This window comes from Syngnathus acus, chromosome 5, assembly GCF_901709675.1.
Source record: "Syngnathus acus chromosome 5, fSynAcu1.2, whole genome shotgun sequence".
NCBI lineage: Eukaryota > Metazoa > Chordata > Actinopteri > Syngnathiformes > Syngnathidae > Syngnathus > Syngnathus acus.
This window is the reverse complement of record NC_051091.1, coordinates 8,548,263-8,569,815: the sequence shown is the minus strand read 5'-3', so window position 1 is coordinate 8,569,815 and position 21,553 is coordinate 8,548,263. Positions and strand designations below refer to the sequence as shown.

The 21,553-nt window shown below is 42.2% G+C and overlaps 1 protein-coding gene and 1 long non-coding RNA gene across 2 annotated transcripts in view; both read right to left on the bottom strand.

Annotated features, from left to right (window-relative positions):
* Window positions 1-28: 28 nt before the first annotated feature.
* On the bottom strand, window positions 29-7,710 carry LOC119122687. The gene is made up of 3 exons (XR_005097933.1): window positions 6,460-7,710; window positions 6,104-6,361; window positions 29-219 (listed from the first exon to the last, which is right to left on the bottom strand). It is a non-coding gene; the product is annotated as an uncharacterized LOC119122687 (long non-coding RNA).
* A 1,298-nt stretch (window positions 7,711-9,008) lies between these two features.
* tex264a (testis expressed 264, ER-phagy receptor a) overlaps window positions 9,009-21,553 on the bottom strand; it is a 29,633-nt gene continuing 17,088 nt past the window's right edge. Inside the window, exons 3-4 of the mRNA XM_037251154.1 lie at window positions 12,141-12,312; window positions 9,009-10,262 (exon numbers count right to left, since the gene is read on the bottom strand). Coding sequence (XP_037107049.1) covers window positions 9,898-10,262; window positions 12,141-12,312 — 537 coding nt within the window. The 3' untranslated portion in view covers window positions 9,009-9,897. The remainder of the gene's footprint in view (window positions 10,263-12,140; window positions 12,313-21,553) is intronic.

The following is a 21,553-nucleotide window of genomic DNA, read 5'->3' as shown; positions in this document are numbered from 1 at the left end:
CCTGGTCAGAGCAAAGTGCTGACTCTGCTTTTTTTTTTTGGGCGGGGGTCAGCGTTTGATCTGCTTTGGATGTGGCAGCCTCTGAAGAAGAACACAGCGAGGCACAACGGCACCAGATCTCACAGCAGCACCAGTGTTTTTATTCTGACTGAGGCCATTGAAAGCATCGGTGGGATCCACTTGCTCAGTCTCCTCCTCTGTGCTTTTTGAGATTACAGCCTGGAGATCAAACGGAGAGGAAGTCACTCACAGTCTCAGATGCAACACAACAATTTCTTTGTCTTATTGTGGCTGTGGGGACCCCGTGAGCCATTGCGTGAGCAAGGTTAGCGATAGGGTCGGAAGAGAGGAAAAATTAAGGCAGTAGATGAAAGTAAATTATTATATTGAATATTTTTATACTAAGCACTGGCTTGTGTGCCAGGCCAGATTTTTCTGAGATTTTTTTTCCCACATTTCCCACCCATCACCTATAGGAAACATATAGTAAATGTTTATCAGTGTGGTTTTTTTTTTAAAAAGAAAAATATTTTGTTTAATTTTGCAAACTTCACAAGATATCAAGGGTTGCTTATCAGGCAACAAACCGTTACTGATATTGTCCGAAACGTTTTATGTCTTCAGGCCAACATTCCATCAGAAAAAAACATACTGCCTTGGTGAAGACATTAATGAGCACTAAAAATTCTTAACAACCCATAAAGATGCCCCTCTGGTCCATTTAGAACTCCATGGTAACACTCAAACAAATTCTAATCTTTCCTTAATCCCCAATGCAAAAATAAATGTCAATGCGCAACAAGTGTCTGATTAGCTTCATCGCTTTTTAACAACCATTACGAAAACCAGAGTGGTGAATTCCGGCTGAGTACATCTCCTCAAACTAAACATTCTTTTATGTGCTATTTCAAGCTTTCGTGCATCAGTGTTATGTTGGGAGCAAAAGCAGATCCTGTTAATACACTGCAGAGGCGAAGGGTTATTGTTCTTTGTCTCCACTATTTCTGCCTGGGTTGCCCAGAGTCCCAGAGGCTTAATCAAGCAAGAGGTTGACTGTGGGTAAAGTTTTTATCGGAGTAAATCATTGAGCCAAAAGGATTTGTATCATATCCAGAGTCTCAACAAATCAACTTGACAAGACGTGCAAATAATTAACTGCACTGAAGTCATCAAGGTTGCTAAAAATGCGAATGAATCATTGCAAAACACAGAAAGCTTGTAGATTAAAACAAAATAAAAGCTCTCAGTAGGAGTTAAGACTGCAGACAAGATTCTTTTGGGGTTTCCTCTGTTTTTCCTGTCTTCCTCCATCCCTCTCCTCCCTCTGCTCGTTGTTTCCATGGAAACTTGCCGGTAGTTGGAGAGGGTGAAGCGCAAAGTGGAATGCAGACCAAGACAAGTTGGTGTGTCTGGCCATGCATGGTGCTCGGTCCTCTGGGGGAACTGGTGAGAGAGCGTACGGCGTGTCAACTGCCCCTACTCGCCCCTCGTCTCGGCTTCACGTCTGCTGTCATTAAAGGAAAAACTATCAGCATCACATATGCTTGTGTTTGCTCTTGTTATCTGTACATGGATTTGGAGAGATATTCTTCCTGTCACCGGGTCTCCTCCACATGGTTGGTTGGTTACGATATCATAAAACAAAAAAGCCAGGCAAGGCGACAGCATGTCAATGTCAAATGCTGGTTAGGACTGCATTCATGATTTCATACGCTCTCAACTTGAGTTGAGCGGAACAAACAAACAACACCGGCGGGGAAGCACAGACCAGAAGAATACTTCTTGCCCGGCAGCCCACATGCAACTTTTAATGAAAAATGAGAGGTGGCATGTTGCATTAGACACAAAGTGTGGATGTCAGATGTTTCATTTGCTCCCTCAGCAGCTTGTCAACAAGTGGAGCGGTTGACAGCGTAAATGGGTCAAGTCACTTCGACTTCCCTCGAATACAAAAGCACCAGCAGACGGGAGCGCCGGCGTTGTTACACAAGAAGACTTTTTCATGTTGCAGAATGCGCACTGCAGCTCGCCGAAGTACGAAGCTTTGCCTCATTAGACGCACAGGCGGGCAAACAAAAACTTGGGAGATTGTTGACAAAAAAACGTTTCCTTTTTTTTTTTTTTTACACACTGTATGTAACAAGACAACAAAGGTAATGTTGTGCGTCGCTACAAAGCCTCAAGAAACAATGGTGGCAAACAGATTTGTGGCTGTCACATTTGCAGCCTCCTTCCCAAATGTCGACAGCCCCAGGAGGCCTCCGAGCTCACCAGTGGATTCTCTTTCTCTTTGCTGGCTTTGTTCACTCCCACGTCTGTGCTCTTTTAATATTTTTCTCTTTAGTGTTCTTTCGAAGAATAGAGAGAGAGAGAGAGAGAGAGAGAGAGAGAGAGAGAGAGAGAGAGAGAGAGAGAGAGAGAGAGAGAGAGACTATATCTATATAATGTGACTACATTTGTAATTTCACATGTAGCCGTGGCTAAAAAGCGAAGCGTGGAGAGTCTCTGTTGTTGTTGAAATGCCTGAGTGTAGGCAATGATTATTAAGAGTCTCTCTCATTTCCTCTTGCCTCTTTCCTTATACACAATTTCAGTTGCCTGCCCAAAAGCAGCTAACATTTTTGATGCTAGCTGAACTACACTGTTTTCCAGCAACACTGAATGAAATAAAACAATAGCCTTGTTACAACTCCATAAACATCACAGGCAACCTTCCCGGGTCTCATATTTTGCCTTTTTGAATGAATTTTTACAAAATTTCGACTAAGCTCCACTCAGTTACTGACACACAGCCAGTTGTTCATTGTTACTTTTACAAGCTTATGAGTTCAATAAAACACAAGATGCTGGTTGCACATATACATTTAAGACGTAATATCCAACCAAGGATTATTGCCTGCTCCTTTTTTTTCCCTCTCCTTTTCTCCTCCTGTGTGACCGTCTTTACTTTCTTCAGCAGATGGCCTTTTTTAATTCAGGTGCATAAATCCCGGCAGCCTCTTCCACACTTCAAGCCAGACTGTGTGAAGGAATGGCAAAAGTGTGTGTGTGTGGGGGGGGGGGGTTGTCAAAAGAAAAAGAGTAGAGAAACAAAGCAGCAGAAGCAGCATGTGGGCGGAAAAAAGGAGATGAAGAATATTGAGGTAAGGTTTTGAGAAAGACGTCATTCAGATTTGATTCTTATTTCGGAATATTCATATTAACAAGGCCAATTGTAGCATAATGTAAAGCTTTATCACACGCGGAAAGTGGAAAGAATCACAAGTAGGACCTCCCAAAAATCACATTGTACGCATGCAGACAGAAAGACTTGTCTTGAGTGGGCGGGTGGGTTAGTGGAGCTTGTTAGTAGGAAGGGCAGATGAACGACTTGCCGCTGTTGCCGACATCACACTCAATATAAATGTCACACAGAAGACATGAAGCTGAAAGAAAGACTGTCAGAATTGAAATGTTTGCATGTGGACTCAAACTGGGTCAACCAATCCACACCCAATGATGCTCTCATTATGCAAACAGTATATATAATTTCTCCTTGACATACGATTAAACCTTTTTAGTTCCCATGAAAAGATACTACATGAATTGAAGTTATTTATTATCACAGGCTGAATACAAAATAAGAGCACTTGAGGATTTGTCACCCGTAAAACGTACATTCTATCGATCGTGATACGGCTGCTAAAATGTCTAGAAATGATTGAAAAGATTAAAAATGTAATATATGTAATGTATTAAAACTCAAGGCCACATTATGCTTCAAGTTGTTGCAAGTACAGTGGCCCTAGTGGGTCAAAAAGTGAAAAGCCGTCAAATAAAAAGCAAAACCAACTGATTGTGACACTTTTCAAGAGATATATTAACATAAACTATTCTCCGCATAAATCACCTTGGAGGTGTCAAGTTTATTCCGTGCCGCCTGCTGCCACTGATCATCAAAACTAGGAAGCGCCTCCCGAAAAATAACGCGTCTGACCTTTCGTAATAAGGCCAAAGATACAATTAGCGACGAGGACCTTCAAGTTGAAACTGTGTCATCACACATCTCCACCTGGTTGCCATGGTAGCCAAAGTATTCCAGGACAATTTAACCGATCCCTCACTGCTGCCCCTCCCCTAGCCTTACCCACCTGGAAAAAAGGGGGAATCCCTTGCATGCGCCCTTTTCCTCCTCCCACCAGCCCCATTTCACCTTCCTCATCTGGCTGTGTCTCACACAGATCGTTACTGCAGAAAGTGGCACAAACTGTGTGATGGATGGACGGCACTTTTGTTTCTGAGACGCACACTTTTTATTGTCTTTTGCCTTTTTGTTGTTTTGCATAATTCATCATCCCTCTGCTACATAGAAATGATGTTCCAGGGAGTTACTGTAAGGTATTTTTATATTTTTGTGATATCATTTGGAATTCCAGCAATAAGTTATTTTTTTTCCATTGGATTATCAAGATTTTGTTACGCTGTCAATCTTACAGTGCTTTATGATTACATTTTATTACCATTTTCATTGTAGACATTTTGAAATGGTTAAGCAAAGCCATAAAAGTAAAGCTTGACAGTTCAGTCTCGGTGTTGTATTGTGCAAATATGGTCACTGTAGATTTGCTAAAATAGTGTCTTGCAGTAAAGTTTAAAATCGTCTATGAGTGATTCTCAAGGTAGGTGGTGTGTGGGCTCCCTCTATTGGTACAGCATCATGGAACTAAAAGTTCTTTCATTTAAAATGTGCAGTGATAGTTCAGTTGTATTTAACTTTTAAGTACAATACATTTTGACTCAATATTTCATCGCTGTTTTCAAGTAGCAATTTGATTTAATTTGTACGTAATACATTTTGAATTATTATCATCTTGAATTTTTGAATCATTTGAATTATTTAGCTATTTTAGTCGTGCTTCCTTCATTTTGTATTCCATCGGTATTTCAATGAGGTGGTATGCTTGGTGTAAAACGTTTGATCTGCTTAATATCATTCATTGTTAAATTGGACAGTTGTGAGCACAAGGGAAGGAATTAGATGAAAACTTTGCACGCACATAATGAGACGTAGTCATTCAGTGTCAGCACACGCATTACTTTGAATCCGACAGACTAGGAGGTCATTCATCGGAAGATTTTGGCGCCTTTCCATCTCACTACACATCTCACCTAAATGTTTGTTCACTCTTTTCTTTTCAGGCATCATGTACTCACTGAAACTAATTTCCCCTTCATTTATATTTACAGAATGCACATAAGAGCACCAACAAGCTTGTATATTAATGTGAGGATCTGTCATTGACGACGGCAGATGTTACGTGGGCATCAGGTGCACAATGGAGCAATAAACACACACGTGCACTCAAGTGGAGCTCGGTGACTACTAGAACAACACATCATTGTATGAAAAGCCACACATAAATGTACAAAATCAGCCCAAATAGAAGCTGCTTTCAAGTCAACTCCGCATGTTGCAACTAAAGTGACTCCAAATAAACAGTATGAGGGATATTTCTTTCTAAGTGAGTGATCCTTCAAGCCAAACTCAAATGTAACAGGTGACAAGGAGTGAGGTGTTTTAACATTATGATAGCCGGGAGCGCACACTCTTCTTCACATATTTAAATAATTCACCATTATCACCTTCTTCATGAAGCTTGTCATCACTCTACACATCCTTTGGGTTTTTATTTCTTTATGAATCAGAAAATATATATTATTTGCTTAGCAGTGGCATTTTCAAGCTTGATGTGCACTTTAAACCTGATAATCATTTTTGATATGTGTTCCGTTTTATTAAGTGGGGAGATGATGATTGATTTTATGAGTATTAACTACTCAGCTGTGAGCAGCAAGAAATATCGTTTATTAGTTTGTCTTTTCCCACTGCAACAAAAAAAATGTCCTATATTTTTGTAAAGATCTTAACTAAAAGCATAATTAAATAGATTATGCGTTTATTGTGTGTGGTTGAATGCACCCGCAAATAAATCCCCAATCTCCGCAGTCCTAAATATGTATTGTGTGCGTCATGAGAGGGTGTGAAGAGGCTTCACCAAGAAACCGAACTTGGACTAAGCAAAGAGAAAGATAACATTGGCATGCATCCATAGAGACTTCTTACCTGTGCGGGCTTCCTCAGCTTCCAGCGGGCTGGACGTGCAGCGCAGATCCGGCGCACATCGTCCGGAGCGCTCTCGAACGTGCGGAGCGAATGAAAAGGTGGAAAGAAGGAAGGCGGGCTAAGTTGAGAGAAAGAGGCGCGTCTGGCTGCGCCGCTGTCCGTGGTGCTGCACACGAGAGCCGCCTAAGCTCCTGCAGACTCCTCCGAAGTCACATTTCACCCTCGACCCGCAGCGCAATCGACGCCCACTTCATTGATCTGACAGTGAGGGGAGGGGGGGAGCCTTTTAAATAATAACGCGCGAGTTGGGAATTGACTTTTTTTTTTTTTATATTGCGCAAATTGGAAAATTCTACCTGTTACTCCACGAGGTGCTGAAATGATCACTTAGACAAAAGCGAGCCCGACTGCAGAGTCCACCCAGCAAGGCTGATGCAGTGGAGAAATCATTATTCTAGGAGCAAACTAGGTTGTGGTGTAACATTTAAAGCTCAGAGCAACCACAATGTGTTTGCATCGAGATGTTGACTTGCAAAGCAGAAAATCTTAAGGAGTCGCACTCTATTTGTGCAGGCGAGATAGAAAAGACGGTCTCTTTGGAGACTGCACATTTTTAATTTGGTCTCCACAAACACGTTGTGACACGTTCACGGGAGAGTGTGAGGTCAGTCCCAGATGGCCCCGGTGCGCGCAGGGGTCGCACGTCTCCCCCCCGCCAAAAAAACAAACATCACAAAAAGTGGCTTCACATACGCAGTCTGAAAAGCACACGTCGGTTTCCTTCACTTTCTCCAGCAGAGATCTAATGAGATTAATATTTAACATCGCAGGGAGGCAATCATCTTCGTGCCCTGGAAGCTCGAAGACAGCCCAGTGAGTTTCACTATTAATTAAATCACTTGTTGGCCCACTATGTCATCAGCGCCTCTCCCAGACTGACTTTCATGTTTAGCCTCAGGCTAGACTGGACTCAAGTGTGGAGGACATGCAGTGAGGAGGACACGCATGAGGACACTTTGTGTGGAAAATACAGAAAGAGGACATGTGATGAAGTGATTCATGAGGACATATAGTGAGGACATATTGTCTCGTGGACGGGAACACATTTATAGAGACAATCTGGAGCTGAAGGGTATCATATGAAGGGTGCAAAGCGTGTGTGGATTACATATTGAAAATGTACATTGGTGCCTTGAGATATACGTGAACTGACTTACAACACTTTCAAGTATTTCAGCTGATATATTTTTATTTTATTTTGAGTTTAACACATCAGAGTTTCATGAACTATAATTCTGGGACGGATTGATGACATGTCCATTCATTTCAATGAGGAAAGATGATTCAAGAGTCTTTTAACACATCTCATGGCAACAATGTAGATTGCAGAAAATGCAAAAGCGTGAACGTGTAAAGAGGTAGAAAGGACATATTGCTATACTATAGTAACATGCAAGTCGAACATACCTTGTGGAAGTAATGTGTTGTCCAAACAGTAAGAACATGTGACCACTGGCGGAGTTAGGATTTTTTCTTTGGGGGGGCGGTTAAGAATATCAGAGGAATTGTCTGCAAAACATTTCTTTTATACAATATTTCTTGGGTTAATCAGACCATAACACATTTTTCTAAGTGTTTGGACAATTTTGTTAGTTTTTTTTTTCTTGGACACCCCAAAATTATTGCATTTGAGCATGCGTGTGTACTATTCCACTGTATGTAGTTAAAGATGTGATAGAGACCTGCAGTGAAAATAATATATTGTGGATATGCAGCAGAGGATATTGATGGGAGTCTGTCCTCCACACCTCATTGGTCAGAAGCAACCATGGCCGCTCGGTCACATAAACATCGCAGAGTTAGTTAAAAAAGCTCTCGTAGCTAACATTTATCCACATGAAACCACAGCGGAACCACCGGTGACATGATTTATTTCAAGTGACTTTCTCACCGAAGCCGCAAATAATTATCACCCAGACTAGACTGCACTTGCGAGGAAGCAGTTGTAAAATATTTATTTCCCTCCCCTCTTCTTAGTTAGTTTACAATGTTGATTTCAAAAGAGAGAAAAAGACAGGGAGGGTGCAAGAGAGAAGTATTTGAAGTGTAGGTCATGCTGTTCATTAAGCAGTACAAGAAGGCAGTAAGCAGCTACACTGCGGCCGTGATGTATCGTCACCCAAATGTCAAAGCCTTCGTTCAAATTCTGACCGGGTCAATGCGGTGACTGAATTTAAAGTTTGGGATATTTGTTGGACTCCTATTACAAGAAGCATTGAAGGAGCATGGGCAAATTTGCTTGCGATTGTCGTACCAGTGATGGTTATACAGCAGGGGTGTCAAACAAATTTTTTTCGAGGGCCGCATTGTAGTCATAGCTTCTTTCGGAGGGCCATTATGACTGTCAACCCAAATAAATGTATGAGCACCTCATATTATATACAGTAAAAGCTACAAAACAAACCGACAAATAACTCGTTTTCAAATCAGATGAGTAAAAACTGGACCAAAAAAAGATATTAAAACTGAAGATAATTTGCAATTCTAGTCATGACACACGAATTTGATGCACAATTTGTTTTCGCGGGCCACATAAAATGATGTGCCCCCGGGCCTTGAGTTTGACACCCGTGTTATACAGTCACGCGCCCCCCATCCCCGTCCATTTCCCCGTTTATCAAGTTGTTGAATTGCTCTTACCTAAAAAGATTAAGTGTTTTTTCGTGAGCCTAATAAATTATGAGAAGCTCATCAGCAGCCGCCGCAGCTTCATCCGAGCCCGACCACCGCCCACAATGCACCGTACAAGACAAAAAAAAAAAGCAAATGTCTTCAACACATGTGGCTTTGTCTGATAACTCTTTTACAGACCAAACGCATACCAGAGCAATACGCGTGACTTCCTTTAAGGCATTTTTGATGCTTTATTATTACAGGCGCGCGGACACGCTACTGTACATCATTTCCATGAGATCGTTTTAACAAATGAATACTGATGACCAAATGTGCTACTTTTTATCGGACTCTTCATTAGGTACACCTGCACAATTGAATGCGGTGATTTTTTTTTACATTAGTCTAATGAGACAAATTCTACCTGTATAAAATGAATGGGGATCATTTTAGACTGAGTCAATTTACCTCAATGTTCATTTTTGTGGTTTGCTGGGATGCTTCACAGTCGTGGCATGTGGTGGTAGTAGTACTCCACCACTGCCAGCTGGTGGCACTGTATCCCCCCCACCCCCCCCCTTTTCAATAATGCTCGTAGGTCAAATTTTAAACGAATGTGTACAAATACACAAGTTGTCAGACATTAATGCATTGAATAAAAATGGAACTAATCGGTTTGCATTAACATAGAATTACACAGCATTATACAATCAAACCTCGGTTGACGAAAACAAATTAAGGTCATGAACTGAGGTTTGACTGTGCCTCGTCTTTTTGTCGCATACTGCTAACCAAAACCACAATAAGAAAATACTGTCAAATCGATGCTTCCCTAACGGAGCCAATCAGAAGTCAACACTGCCTTTGAAAACAAATCATTTCGAATACAATAAGTTTCCACAGGTGTTTCTCCAGTGAGACCTTCAGGTATATGGCACATGTGACCGCATGGTTTAAATATGAAGATGTATTGTTTTCATGATTAAGAGTTAATAAAATGAACTAAAAATTGCTGTGAATGGGTTTAGATCCAGCGACATGGTAACATGGTGACCAGCAACAAGAACAACAACGAGACGCTCTCTCGTGTGCCGCCGTTAAGTGGCCAACATCGCTTCTCGTTACTCCTTGCCGTCATCCCCTAAAGGCTCCTTCTTCTCCACCTTCTCCTCCTGTAAAGGTTCACCAGATTTTTTATCGCCACCCGCAGGGGCCTCCTCCTCTTCCACTTCCTCCTCCTCCTCCTTTACCGCCTGCTCCTCCTGATCCATGTCGAGCTCCTCGAAGGACGAGCCGCTGGCCAGTGAGCCGTCCGAGCCTCGCTCGCTGCCGTCTCTGTGCTTGACGTCTCCTTGCGCGTCCACCACGTCCCTCAGCGGGAGAGAAGAGGCCAAGGAGGCGGCGGTGGACGCGGCCAGCGACGTCTCTCGGCTGTCCCAGGGAACGCCGCCGCTTCCTGAGCTGGTGTCGCTGTGAGAGTCAGCACCTAAGGCGACGCGGGAGGAAGGCAGGAGTGACTAATTGATTAAGGAAAGTGGTGACTATGCATTAGAGGTGTGGTGGTCAAGATCCAACCATTATTTTTATTTTTTTTGCCCCATTTAATAAAAAGCAGTGATTCAAGGCAGTGTCCCACTATAAATTCCACTGATCAGCAAATTTTAATCAGAGATGTCTGATGGAAAAAAACAATGTTATTTTTCCCCCCATCTAATTTAAATGGTGTGTTTCTCATCACTTGGCCTGGAAAGAATCAACAGATCAGAAGCAGGTGGAGTTCTGAAAGCATTACTGGCTGATCATGTGACTAGAAACGTCCATCAGCGACGCAAGCGTGCTTACTTGTTCAGCATTGCATGCGGTGTTGTCATAGTGAGGCAAGCGATGCCTAAATGGCAATATGCTACAGAGGATTATGACGGCCATCTTTTGACCAGCTGCTCCCCTCTGGGCACACACCTCCACCATCCCCTGTGCACATATCTCTATATACAGGCTTGTGGAATTTTATTTTTATCAGCATCTAATACCATAGCCAATTTCAAAATGGTAACTCGTCTAATAATTAGACTATCAAATGACAACAAACAACAGAACAATAAACATCTGGCAATTCATAAATCAAACTCCACTCACACTCCAGATGGCTGTCACGAACACGGCACATGGTCCCAAAAAAAAAAACACAAGTCATGTCCAGACTGGGTCCCATCACAATGTAATTATCACATGGGGTGTTCTATATGAGAAGTTCATTGGTGTTATTCATCGAGGGGCTGCGAAATGTTCTGTTGATGAGCTGGCATGTCCCAACAGCAGGCGATACAAGCGGATGCTCTTCGCTGAGGTGCGAATGGGATTTATGATGAATGCAGATGATCTTTGCACATGGGATCGCATCCACGCTCCAAGGACATTTATGGAGAAATCATGGCTCTGTTTAAAGCTAATTGGCTGGACGGCCCTTCCGAGATGGTGCTTGGACATGCGGGCTGGATGACCCTCAAGCGGTTGTAAAAACACAACCTCGGATGAAAGCCAAGTGGACCTCTCAAAGTCTTTTTGGTGAAGTTTTCCTAATTCCGTTGCTAAATTGGCCCCATTGGGATTATAATAGCTCAGAACCAAGGTCTTGAAGATCATTTATTTTTAAAAACGGTAGTAATGTGAGAAGTATATGGCTCTCAAAATGAGATGGAAAGTTAAAGAGTAGGCGGCGGCCATTTTGCCACTTGAGGTCGACTGAAAATGACATCACAGTTGCCAACCAATCACAACTTAGCGTCAGAAAACTGGTGAATACTGCTGAAGTATATTTTAATGTGTTTATTTCCGGTATATTTACTGGGTAGCTATGCGCCTTGGAAAACTTTCAAACTTTCTAATTTCAAACTTTTTAATTTGTTCAAAAGATGACTTGTGACCTAACGCATGCAGAATGTAAACCTGCCATCATCCGCGCAGTCATCCAGAAAGCCGAATTATTTCCGGAATTCACAAGGCCAGAGTGCAGCTCAGTCCATCAGTCCTTCATTTAGTCATTTGTACTTGTTGACAGTTCATCCAGGCGTGGACGCGTGATGGTCGCTAATATCACATTGCGCTCCATCACCCGTACACGGCGTGACAGAACAATTACAAGCTCTCATTTATCTCCACGTCCTCTGTGATTACGGTGTCAAAACGCTTTTTATGTGTCGCCGCAAAGTGACGCCAGCTGCCGTCACCGCCGGAGCACACTTGAACCGCAGTCACCAGTAATCGGCTGTACGAGCTCTCAAGAAAATAAATGAACACTTCTCTCGGAATGCGCGATGACTGATATTGGACACTTGACTGTGTCTTCCATTGTGTAAAATATTACCTGTAATGTCAGTTCCTCTGTCTTCATCAGAGTCTTCCTCTTTCACATCAGCTTTGGCCTCATCCCTCATCTCGGGAACAAAGAAATCCGTCTGGCGGGACAGTGGCATCATATAATTGGTGACGAGCGAGCAACAAATTTCAATGCACGGGAAGGCCGACAGCTTCCTCTCCTGGAAAACAAACGGAAAAAAAGGAAAAGTGGGACGTTAGATGCTAAGGTGTTAAACTGCGGAAAAGATAGTGAGAAGGGCCTCACACCTCAAATACATGCCACACATCTGGCATAACATTTGACTGAATGCATTTGACAGATAAAGTCGATTTGCTGACACTTTTAACATTATGTCCTCGACACAGTACGTCCTCCCATGTGAATGCATTAAAGTTGTATGTACGAACCACATCTATGTCTCTACATTTGTACTCTCCAATGGTACGTATGGGATGTTTAGAAATATTAGACCATATTTTATCCATACAGTACATTAGACCTGCACATTTCATCTTGGTGGTGAGAAGTCAGCGTGACATAATGTTTTGCTGCTCGGTTTGCAGAACGGCGGCGGAATGGTTTCGTAGGAAAAGTGTGCAAAATGACAAGCCTGGCAGAACTACAAACTCTATTATTCAATGCTGGGTTTTGCTCGCCAAGCTAGCAAGAGCACACTCACAGGAATTTGCATGCTGAATCGAATTGTTTGCTATCTTTTTGGGGGAGGGGGGTCACAGTTTTGAATATTAAAATTAATATAATGTTGGCTGAAAAGGCACACAATGTATTTTGCATACTCATTTGATTTTCATCGTTAAACTAAACACTTAACAGTTAGCGTTAAATGTGAGCATAGCAACCATCATGCTAGCAATACTATTATTGCTATTATTTATTATTAAGGATCAATATTCAATCATTTGTATCTGACCGTAACGGGCTTGAATCCCATTTACAATTCCTTTAGTAAATTTTTGTAATGCGCTATCGTAGAATTGCGAAAAGCAACACAAATGCATCAACATGTGCAACATTTACTGAGCTCTCCTAAGAGCAGTTTCCAAAAGCACTCCAACTCATCTCTCTTGTGGGTTGTGCCTGCACTCTGGCCCACATGCATCACATTGATTACGCCCTTTGGATGGTGCAAAATAACACTGTTTATGTTCACACTGGCCTGCCCCTCACTGCGTGAACGTTGTCTCTTTTTAGCCAAAATGTTCCGAGGTGCAGCGTTGCCATGGCTGAGCGGGAGAAAATAGAGGCTGACCTATTCAGGGTGGGCAGCGAGAGAGGCACGCCGGATGCTTAAGCCACAGTCCCACGCCGCACTCAGGTCAGTGTGATTTGGGTTGACTGATTGGTTTTAATCTAATCCCCTAAAGAAAATAAGACCGGAGGAGCTGGAATGAATCACCTGGCTTCCCTCTCTCTCTCTCTCTCACACACACACAATAGCCCTGGGGCTCACTATATGCAAATGAGATCCCATCTCCTTGAACTTGCCTCGATAATGATAAGATAAAAAAAAATAAAGACCTGAATGAATATATGGTCCGGACACACTAACAGGAGAAACAGGGAAGCCGTGCACCAATGTTAAGGTGCATCTCAGTAACATTGATCTTCTCAAACGGGTTCATTATGATCATTTCCTCACATTGTTAAGTCGTCGACCTTAAATCGGTGACAAGCTGCGGGTTCTCCTTCTTATCAGTGACAACGGCAAATCATCTCAGCTATGAACTCAGCAGCAGCCTACAAGCCTCTGTGACTCTTCTCCACCTCCTATTGTCTTTGGGAGGAAGTAAACGCGGCAGGTGGTTCTGCACTTCTGTGGTCTCCACAGCGGGACCTCACATATATAAAGTGGAAATGGCAACTCTAATTTTACTGCCAGTACGCTTAGGAACTGCTCTACTTTGACATATTATTTACATAATTATTTTGTGAAATAATTTCAGCTAAAGTGACTTCAGTCCATGTCACTAAATCCACATTGGAGCACAAATGTTTTACACTAAGATGGAGCTGCTAGAAGAAAAATCCAGCAGAAACGCAAACAGCATGAAGCCATAATTAGAATGTTGTAGAAATATTCAGTTGTGTTTTTATATAGCAACAACGCTGTGTGCTTCACAGCAAGTGGGATCCTTGCCATTGTATTTGGAGGAAAATATTGCAGGTTGAAAATTTGGATATGATTGCGCTGAACTATGTAGGCAAACCTGAGTTTCAGAAAAACACATCTAAGTCGAGGTGGAGATTTCAAAGCCCCGGTTGATTGAATCGTGTGATTGTAGATAGAGGGGGAGAAAAAAAACACCATTATGACAATGCAATCAGTGCTGTGATTGTCGTTTTGTGGCGAGGGCTTTCTTTTTTTTTTTTTTTAAACTAGCTTTGGAAAATATATGCAATCATTCAGTGGAATATCAATTGTCAAGTTAAAGGTGTAAAAAAAAAAAAAAAGCCATTTGCTTTTTAAGTCTCCTTTTCTGTCCAGTGAGGTTTGTAAGTCTACACAACATTCTTCTCACAACAGCAACCTTATTTTATGCAGCGGAATAACAAAAGGTGAAAAGAACCATGCCTCATTTGCGTGCATCCATATTTCACTGACCAGTAATCTATACTTCTTCTCGCCGGGGAGCGATGAGATAGATTAACTGTCCTACTGCAATCAAAGCCTACCGCGTGAATGTTTTAATTATACGACAAGTGAGATCTTCTGTTTCTAGTGTCCGCTCGCATGCGGCGGACTGTCTGATTGGGTGTCATCTACTTTCCGACAGCCTGTCATTAAGTCAACATGCATCCACTTAACCCACCCGCGTCTCCATATGGGAACTGCTGGCATTGTTAACTGTTCCACCTGCAGGACAATGAGACACAAGAGAGTCAGTCTCAATGCAGATACACAGCAAAGCAAAAAACAAAACCACTTCTTTGGTATTCTATCAATTGTTTAATTGTTTGAAGACTTCTGAAGGAGAGTAAATCGAGATTTGCATTGAGCTGTCAGCATTGAGTTTTTTTTTTTTAGAATGGATTATTCTAGCAATTATTTCATCGATTAATTGATAATCAGATAAAGTTTTATTCTCTAACTGTGCATCGTGCTGTGCGTGTTTCTACAGCATGATGGTGTGATTTGTTGCTGATCCAAATAGTTAATCGTTGTTCCCTGTTCTACTTTAAGCACTTGACTGAGTGTTTAATGAACCAAGCAAGCCACTTGAAAGACAGGTTTTCCCAGTAATTAGGGCTTTACAAATCCTATTGGCACCTCGTGTAAAAAAAAAAAAAAAAAATGAACATGAAGCTGACGGATAGCGGCCATCAAAAAGCTCGTATCGATGTAATGAGGAGATAAACAAATGAATGGGTGGAAAAGCATGTGTGAGAGAATTTAATGGACGGAAAGGCGTGTAGTCTCACTTCGGTCCTGTCAAAAGTGAGCTCAATTCTGGAGCCTCTTTTGTGCAGTTGACCCAATGACCCTCATAATCCACTGAATCAATAAAACTATTATGGCTGATGCCTCTCAGGAACTGTAACTGTTAGAATCAAATAACTGTTGGTGTTCTCAGGTGATATAGAATGCATGAAAAGTGTGTGTAGTGATGCAGTCAAAGTGCACTCTTGTCCTTAATGACTCAAGAGTAGATGTGCGTGATGGAGGATATGTAGAGGGACAAACAAAAAAACACACACACTGGGGAGGTCTTAGAGGCAGTAACCCCGCCTCCAAAAAATACACCAATGAGAACAAAAAAAAGAGGTGCTGCTATTATGACAACCCCGGATCGCTATGACGACAACTGAAGTAGATTTTTAATCACTGAGACAGGATCGAAACAGCACACCTTGGCCTCAAACGGGGTGGGAGAGGTTGTCGTCATGCGGACAACTTCCGACTAGCATGTGACGTGCAGCAAGATGGAGACGCCGTAGGCCTCTTTAATCACGAAGGTTACGTACGGAACACTCCAATCGTTTGCTCTGTAAATTGGTGAGTCAGAGGCGTAAAAGTAGAGACGAGATTTGGCCGCCTGTTCCTTTCAGACAGAACTCACTGAAGCAGGACATTGTTCACATAGCTGATATAGTTCCTTGCACTGGGCTTATCAGATGTGTGGCCATTTGAAAATGACACCAACAATTGACTTCAACAGCGTGAGACTTTTGGGTTTTATTTATTATTATATTGCACTACGCTGACACAAATTTTTAGGTTGACTTCAACCTTCAATCTCGCATTGTTATTGTATGCATAGCAGCCAAATGGGGGCTTAGATGATCACTGTGTGAAGTTGTTTTCTGCTCACACACGGCAAACACGCAAACGGCTATTTTTAGCTCTCTTCCACACAAAGATGAAAATTATGACTCAAGCTGGCGGTGACAATTGGTGACGGCCCCCCTGAGTCCGACCAACCCCGTAGCCCTACCTGAGTCTGTTTACTCCCAGCATGCCATGATGGCCATTGACTCCCCTCTGCTGGCAGCCCATAACCTCCTTCCTTTCCCCCCAATTTCGTATATGTGCAAAGAGACAAAACACTGCTGCACGCACACACCTCTGCAGAGGTGTCCAATTCCAACTCTCCCTTGTGGTCACACACTTCCACGGGACACAGTATTTTCATTCCGTGTGCTATTGAGCTATTTTTTTAGATCCGTCCTCTGCCAGCCTAGGCTAAGTCCATCCCCTTTGTTGAGGAAAAAAAAAATGGCTTTAGGTGGAAATAACAGTTGGCTGAGAATTGCTTTGATATAAGAGTGAACAATAGGCATTTCACAGCCTCTCCATGCACCCATGCAATCAATACATGCAGACTTATTAGCTACTGTGCAAGTATATTGTCTGTGTCAGCAATGGCCGCAGCCCTCAGAGGTCCTCTACCATCGATCCAGCGAGCTGGCAGCAGGTGAGGGTCCGGAAGAGCTTCGCATGGGAGCGTTTTGACATGCAGAAATGGAACTATTAGCATGGAAAGTGACATACATCAAATTGATATGTTGTGGTGATCCTTGACCCGCCTGCTAATCTGCCTCTGCAATATGAAGGATCATTTGCGACCACTAGGAGATGCCATCAAGTGTCGGCTGCTGCTAACTGGCTGCAGGTGCCAATTGTAATGAAGAGATTTAGTGGATAACCAGCCCGTTATGGAAGATTCAAAAGCTATTAGTCACAGGTCTTCATTATTCAAAACTGATCAGCAGCTTGTAAATTACATACACACCAAACATTTCAATAGAGAGGTGCTTTGAGATATGAGTTTGTTTGTTCCAGTGCCATGCACAAATCATAATACGAGTATCGCAAATCGTGTGTCCCCATTGAAATGAATGGAAATGCCGTTAATCCGTTCCAGCCTGCCTCTATTAGAAATGAAAAGTAGCACTCAATAATATTGTACGTTATAAAAGCTGCCTACATGTGTTGTTTCACCACTTGTGTTCAAATATAGATATATATTTTTTAACTCTAACCAAAAAAATAAATAAAAGTGGAAAACTCGCATTTTTCTGCCACATGATTTTGAAAAATGAGGGTTATTGCATTACACAGACTCTTGGGCAAATGCTCCTTTAAAACTAAAGAAAAGAGAAGCTTGACAGCAGCAAACAAAAAACAATTTTTGAGTGTGCGCCCGTCCCCTTCTCCCTGCCTTGCTCACCTCCGCCTCGTTATCCCCGGTAACCTCACGCCTTTAACCGCCTAACTCATGCCAGTTCATTGTACCTTGTCGTCACATTTCAGCATTCCTTGTTCTCGCCGCTGACCCAGAGTGAGCTTCGATCCTCTTTGATTAACGACCTTGTCTTTTTGGATACGGTTGCCTTTGCTGACTGCCAACCCGTGGACCCGACCCAACCTGCTTATTAACGAGCGTGCTTATTTTTTGGCATCGTCTTCCGCGTCTTCTTCCCATCCTGTCTAAACTGATGGTGACGAAAACCAGTCGGGACGTTTGCATCCAATTAATGCTTGAGAATCATTCGAAATGCGGCGTGAAGACAGAATACTAATCAGAGTTTCATTTTAAACAGGCAGACAGATTGGCTACTTTAATGGAGATGTTAATCTGAGTGTAATGTGTGAGGTAACCACATGGTTGGTTACTCTAATGAAATACAATTAGAAGAAGTGGACAGTGGCTGGAAGATGGAAAAAGTTGACTTTATTCCTCCTCGTGCAGTCCTCTAATGGTTGGCTCATTCAAAGCAAAGTCCTAATGAGTCTCAATGCACTGCAGCAGCAAACCCGGAAGAGCAAGGAGCTGGCCGTGAATCATTGCTCATCTGTCAGGCGAGGGCCATTTAAATTTTGTCAAACCGCATTGGCATAATGAAGCACCAATCATTATGATCAGACTCGTGTCATCTCCCCCTGTGGATTTTTACCGTGCCAATCAATCAAGCTTTAAATGTGCAAAAAAGTGTGATTAATGCAGCCGCAAAGTCAAACTGTCTGTTCGCAAAGATGGAGCCAAAGAATGAGATGACAGACACATGGTTGAAGCAAAGAACTGTGATCGAAAGAGAGAAAAGAAGTAATGAGCGATGAAAATTAATAATTAGAGACAAAGCAATGTATTCCGCGGCATTCACAAGAAATCATGAAATGGTTGAAAGTTAAAAGTCCGAGTGGCTCAGACGTACATTTAAGAGACGAGTTCGGGTAAACGGGTGCTGACGTGGTTTTGAATTTTTCACGTTGCAGGTAAACGGAAACATGCTGTACACAGTGGGTTGGTCAACACAGCGCTAAGCTAAGTGCAGAGTGAAGAAAAAATAAATAATAGTAACTTTGACTGTTCAGGAGCCACAACGAGGCAGTCAGCGGACCTTTTGAGTTACACCGAACCGCATGCAGTGATGGCAAGAGTAAATTGGCATCTCATTATTGTGCTCCATAACAACAGGTTCAGATTGAGTTCAACTGCTGACTCAGCGCATCAGCCAACTGAACCACGATTGAAAGTACAAGAGTAGTAAGATTGATTGAAAAAAGGAAGAAAAAAGGAGTTAATTTAGTATAAACGAACTGATACGGAATTAATGCATTAAATCGTTGCCTGGATTGGAAACACGGACCCTTCAAATTGCAGGCCACGGCTCCTTTCCTGGTTCCCTATTAAGGAAAAAGGAGAAAAAAAAAAAAAGCATGCCTTTATTTTCCGTGTAAAGCTTCCATAAATATCTACGACCATAATTCCATCCTCTGGTCTCTTAGGAAAAAGGAAAAAAAAGAAAAAAAAAATTGTTTGCCCCTAGGTTGTTAATTGGATTTGTAACTCAAACATAAATATCTTCGCATGATGATTCACATGCTGAGCGGATCTAAGCTGTGGGAAAAAAACAAAATCTCTTGAGCGTAGGCTTTTGAAAATAAACATGTTTTGTATTTTTTACATTTGATCTATTTTTAATTTACTAAATCACTATCACTATCAGGGCAAAACCTTTCAAAATTGGATTAGGACTAATTGCCAATCTAAAGTCAACTGACACTCACTGAATGACAATCACATTATTCAAAATAATTTTAGTAGCTACATTTCACCAAAAAACACCTGGCATGACTTGTGTTTGAGAACATTTACAAAATACAATGCCCTCATTTGAATGCTGTCACTTCCAGATGAGCAGACAGCTCAGCAGCTCATCGGCAATGGAAAATACCCAGCCCATGCAAATATTCCAGTTGAGGAAGAAAATGTTAATTAGTCCCTCATTTGCCACATGAAAACCGGCGCAACTATTTATCTTCATTTTCAGCCCAATATGAAAAAGTTCCCCAGACATGAAGATATGGAGAAAAAATCAGCTGCCAACGAGTCTCGGGGGGGAATGAGGCTTCATATGAAAGCATTCCTCATAGCTGATCTTTCGCTGGTGAGAAGAAGCCCGCGAATGAAAGCCAAGCAGATTGCCGCCTGTTCAAAGACGGTAAGCGTACCTCCTCACTGCCTGATTAAAAGTCAAGTTGCAGCGACGAGCCGCATCGCATGCCCGTGCATACCTGCGCATATGCGAGCCTTACAAAGTGACGGGCTCTTCTGAAAGGCAAATTTCAACTCCTCGAGTAAAGGTGCCGAGGAAAAAAAATATTTATAGTGCTTTGGCGTCAATTAGTAAATATGTGCGTGAGTACCACAAACATTCAAAAACTAATTCAAGCAATGTTACATTCTTTTATCAGAAGCTTCATTAGATACAATCTAGTAAGATACAATGCAAGGGCTCTTTAGAAGAAAAAAAAAATGCCTTTACAGAGATAAGATGTGTAAGAGCAGAGATTTCCACTAAAGCAGAACAACATTACCTAATAATGGAACAGAAAATGGTGAAAAGTTTAATGGCCAATTGTTCATTTGTTCTACTGTGAATAGAGCCACAAAAATACTGTAACATTTGGACGGTTCCGCTCTAATCCTCTCCCTAATGTGCTTTACAGAGTGCTTGATAAAAGTCAAAGCACTAAAGGGGAATGGAATCTGTATTTTCATTACAAAATGTGTGACAGTTAAAAGAAATACAATAAATCACAACATATACTTAGACATACAAAAAAAATATGAGTGGGGCAATGTAGTTCACCTATTAGCAGCGTCCAACCAAAAGACCACTGACGGATCTAGAAGGGGGGCCGCGAGGGCACTGGCCCCTCCCCTCCCCTCCCTCCCGTTATATGCATTCCCAGGTGCTAGGCTAGACTTTTGGGTATTTTCAGATTTTTTTTCCCCCCCACATTTTTCTACATACCCAGTAAGGAGCATATAATGAAATTTTAACAGTGTTTTCCTTAGAATTTGGGTGTTTGTAAACCCCCCCCCCCCAAAAAAAACGTGCATCTTTTATCGTATAATAATAATAAAGCCTCGTTCAACAATCTCCTGAAGGAACACAACTGCGCTGTTTCATCCAATGGATTGAGTCCATTACGGCAGAGCAGGAAAAAAACCGAGCATTGGTCCACATGGCAACATGAACTCTTCGCTCCTCTTCATTGCACTCGGATGCATCCCATCACGTCCTCCCCGCCGCAGCGCTCATGTTTGTGGGATTCTCACAGTGGGCCTTGCGTCGCCCTTGCTGCTCTGAGCGACGGCTTCCTGAATGGCTTTAATTTACGCAACAGCTCCGCTTGCTGTCTCTAGTCCGCTTCACAGCGCAAAGACACCTCATTTGTCATTTATGAGGAGGCTGTGTCGTTTTCCTCAACAAAATTGTTGGTGTCTTTCTCATTTTCTGAGACAAATCTCCCCCTTTTGCTCCCTCTGGTCCATGTTTAGTCTGATAAACACAATGTCGCCAAAGAGCACACTGACTTGACTACTTGTCTCTAAACATTTGTAGCTCCCCCACCAAAATATTTTCCAAATACCAATGAAGACGTCATA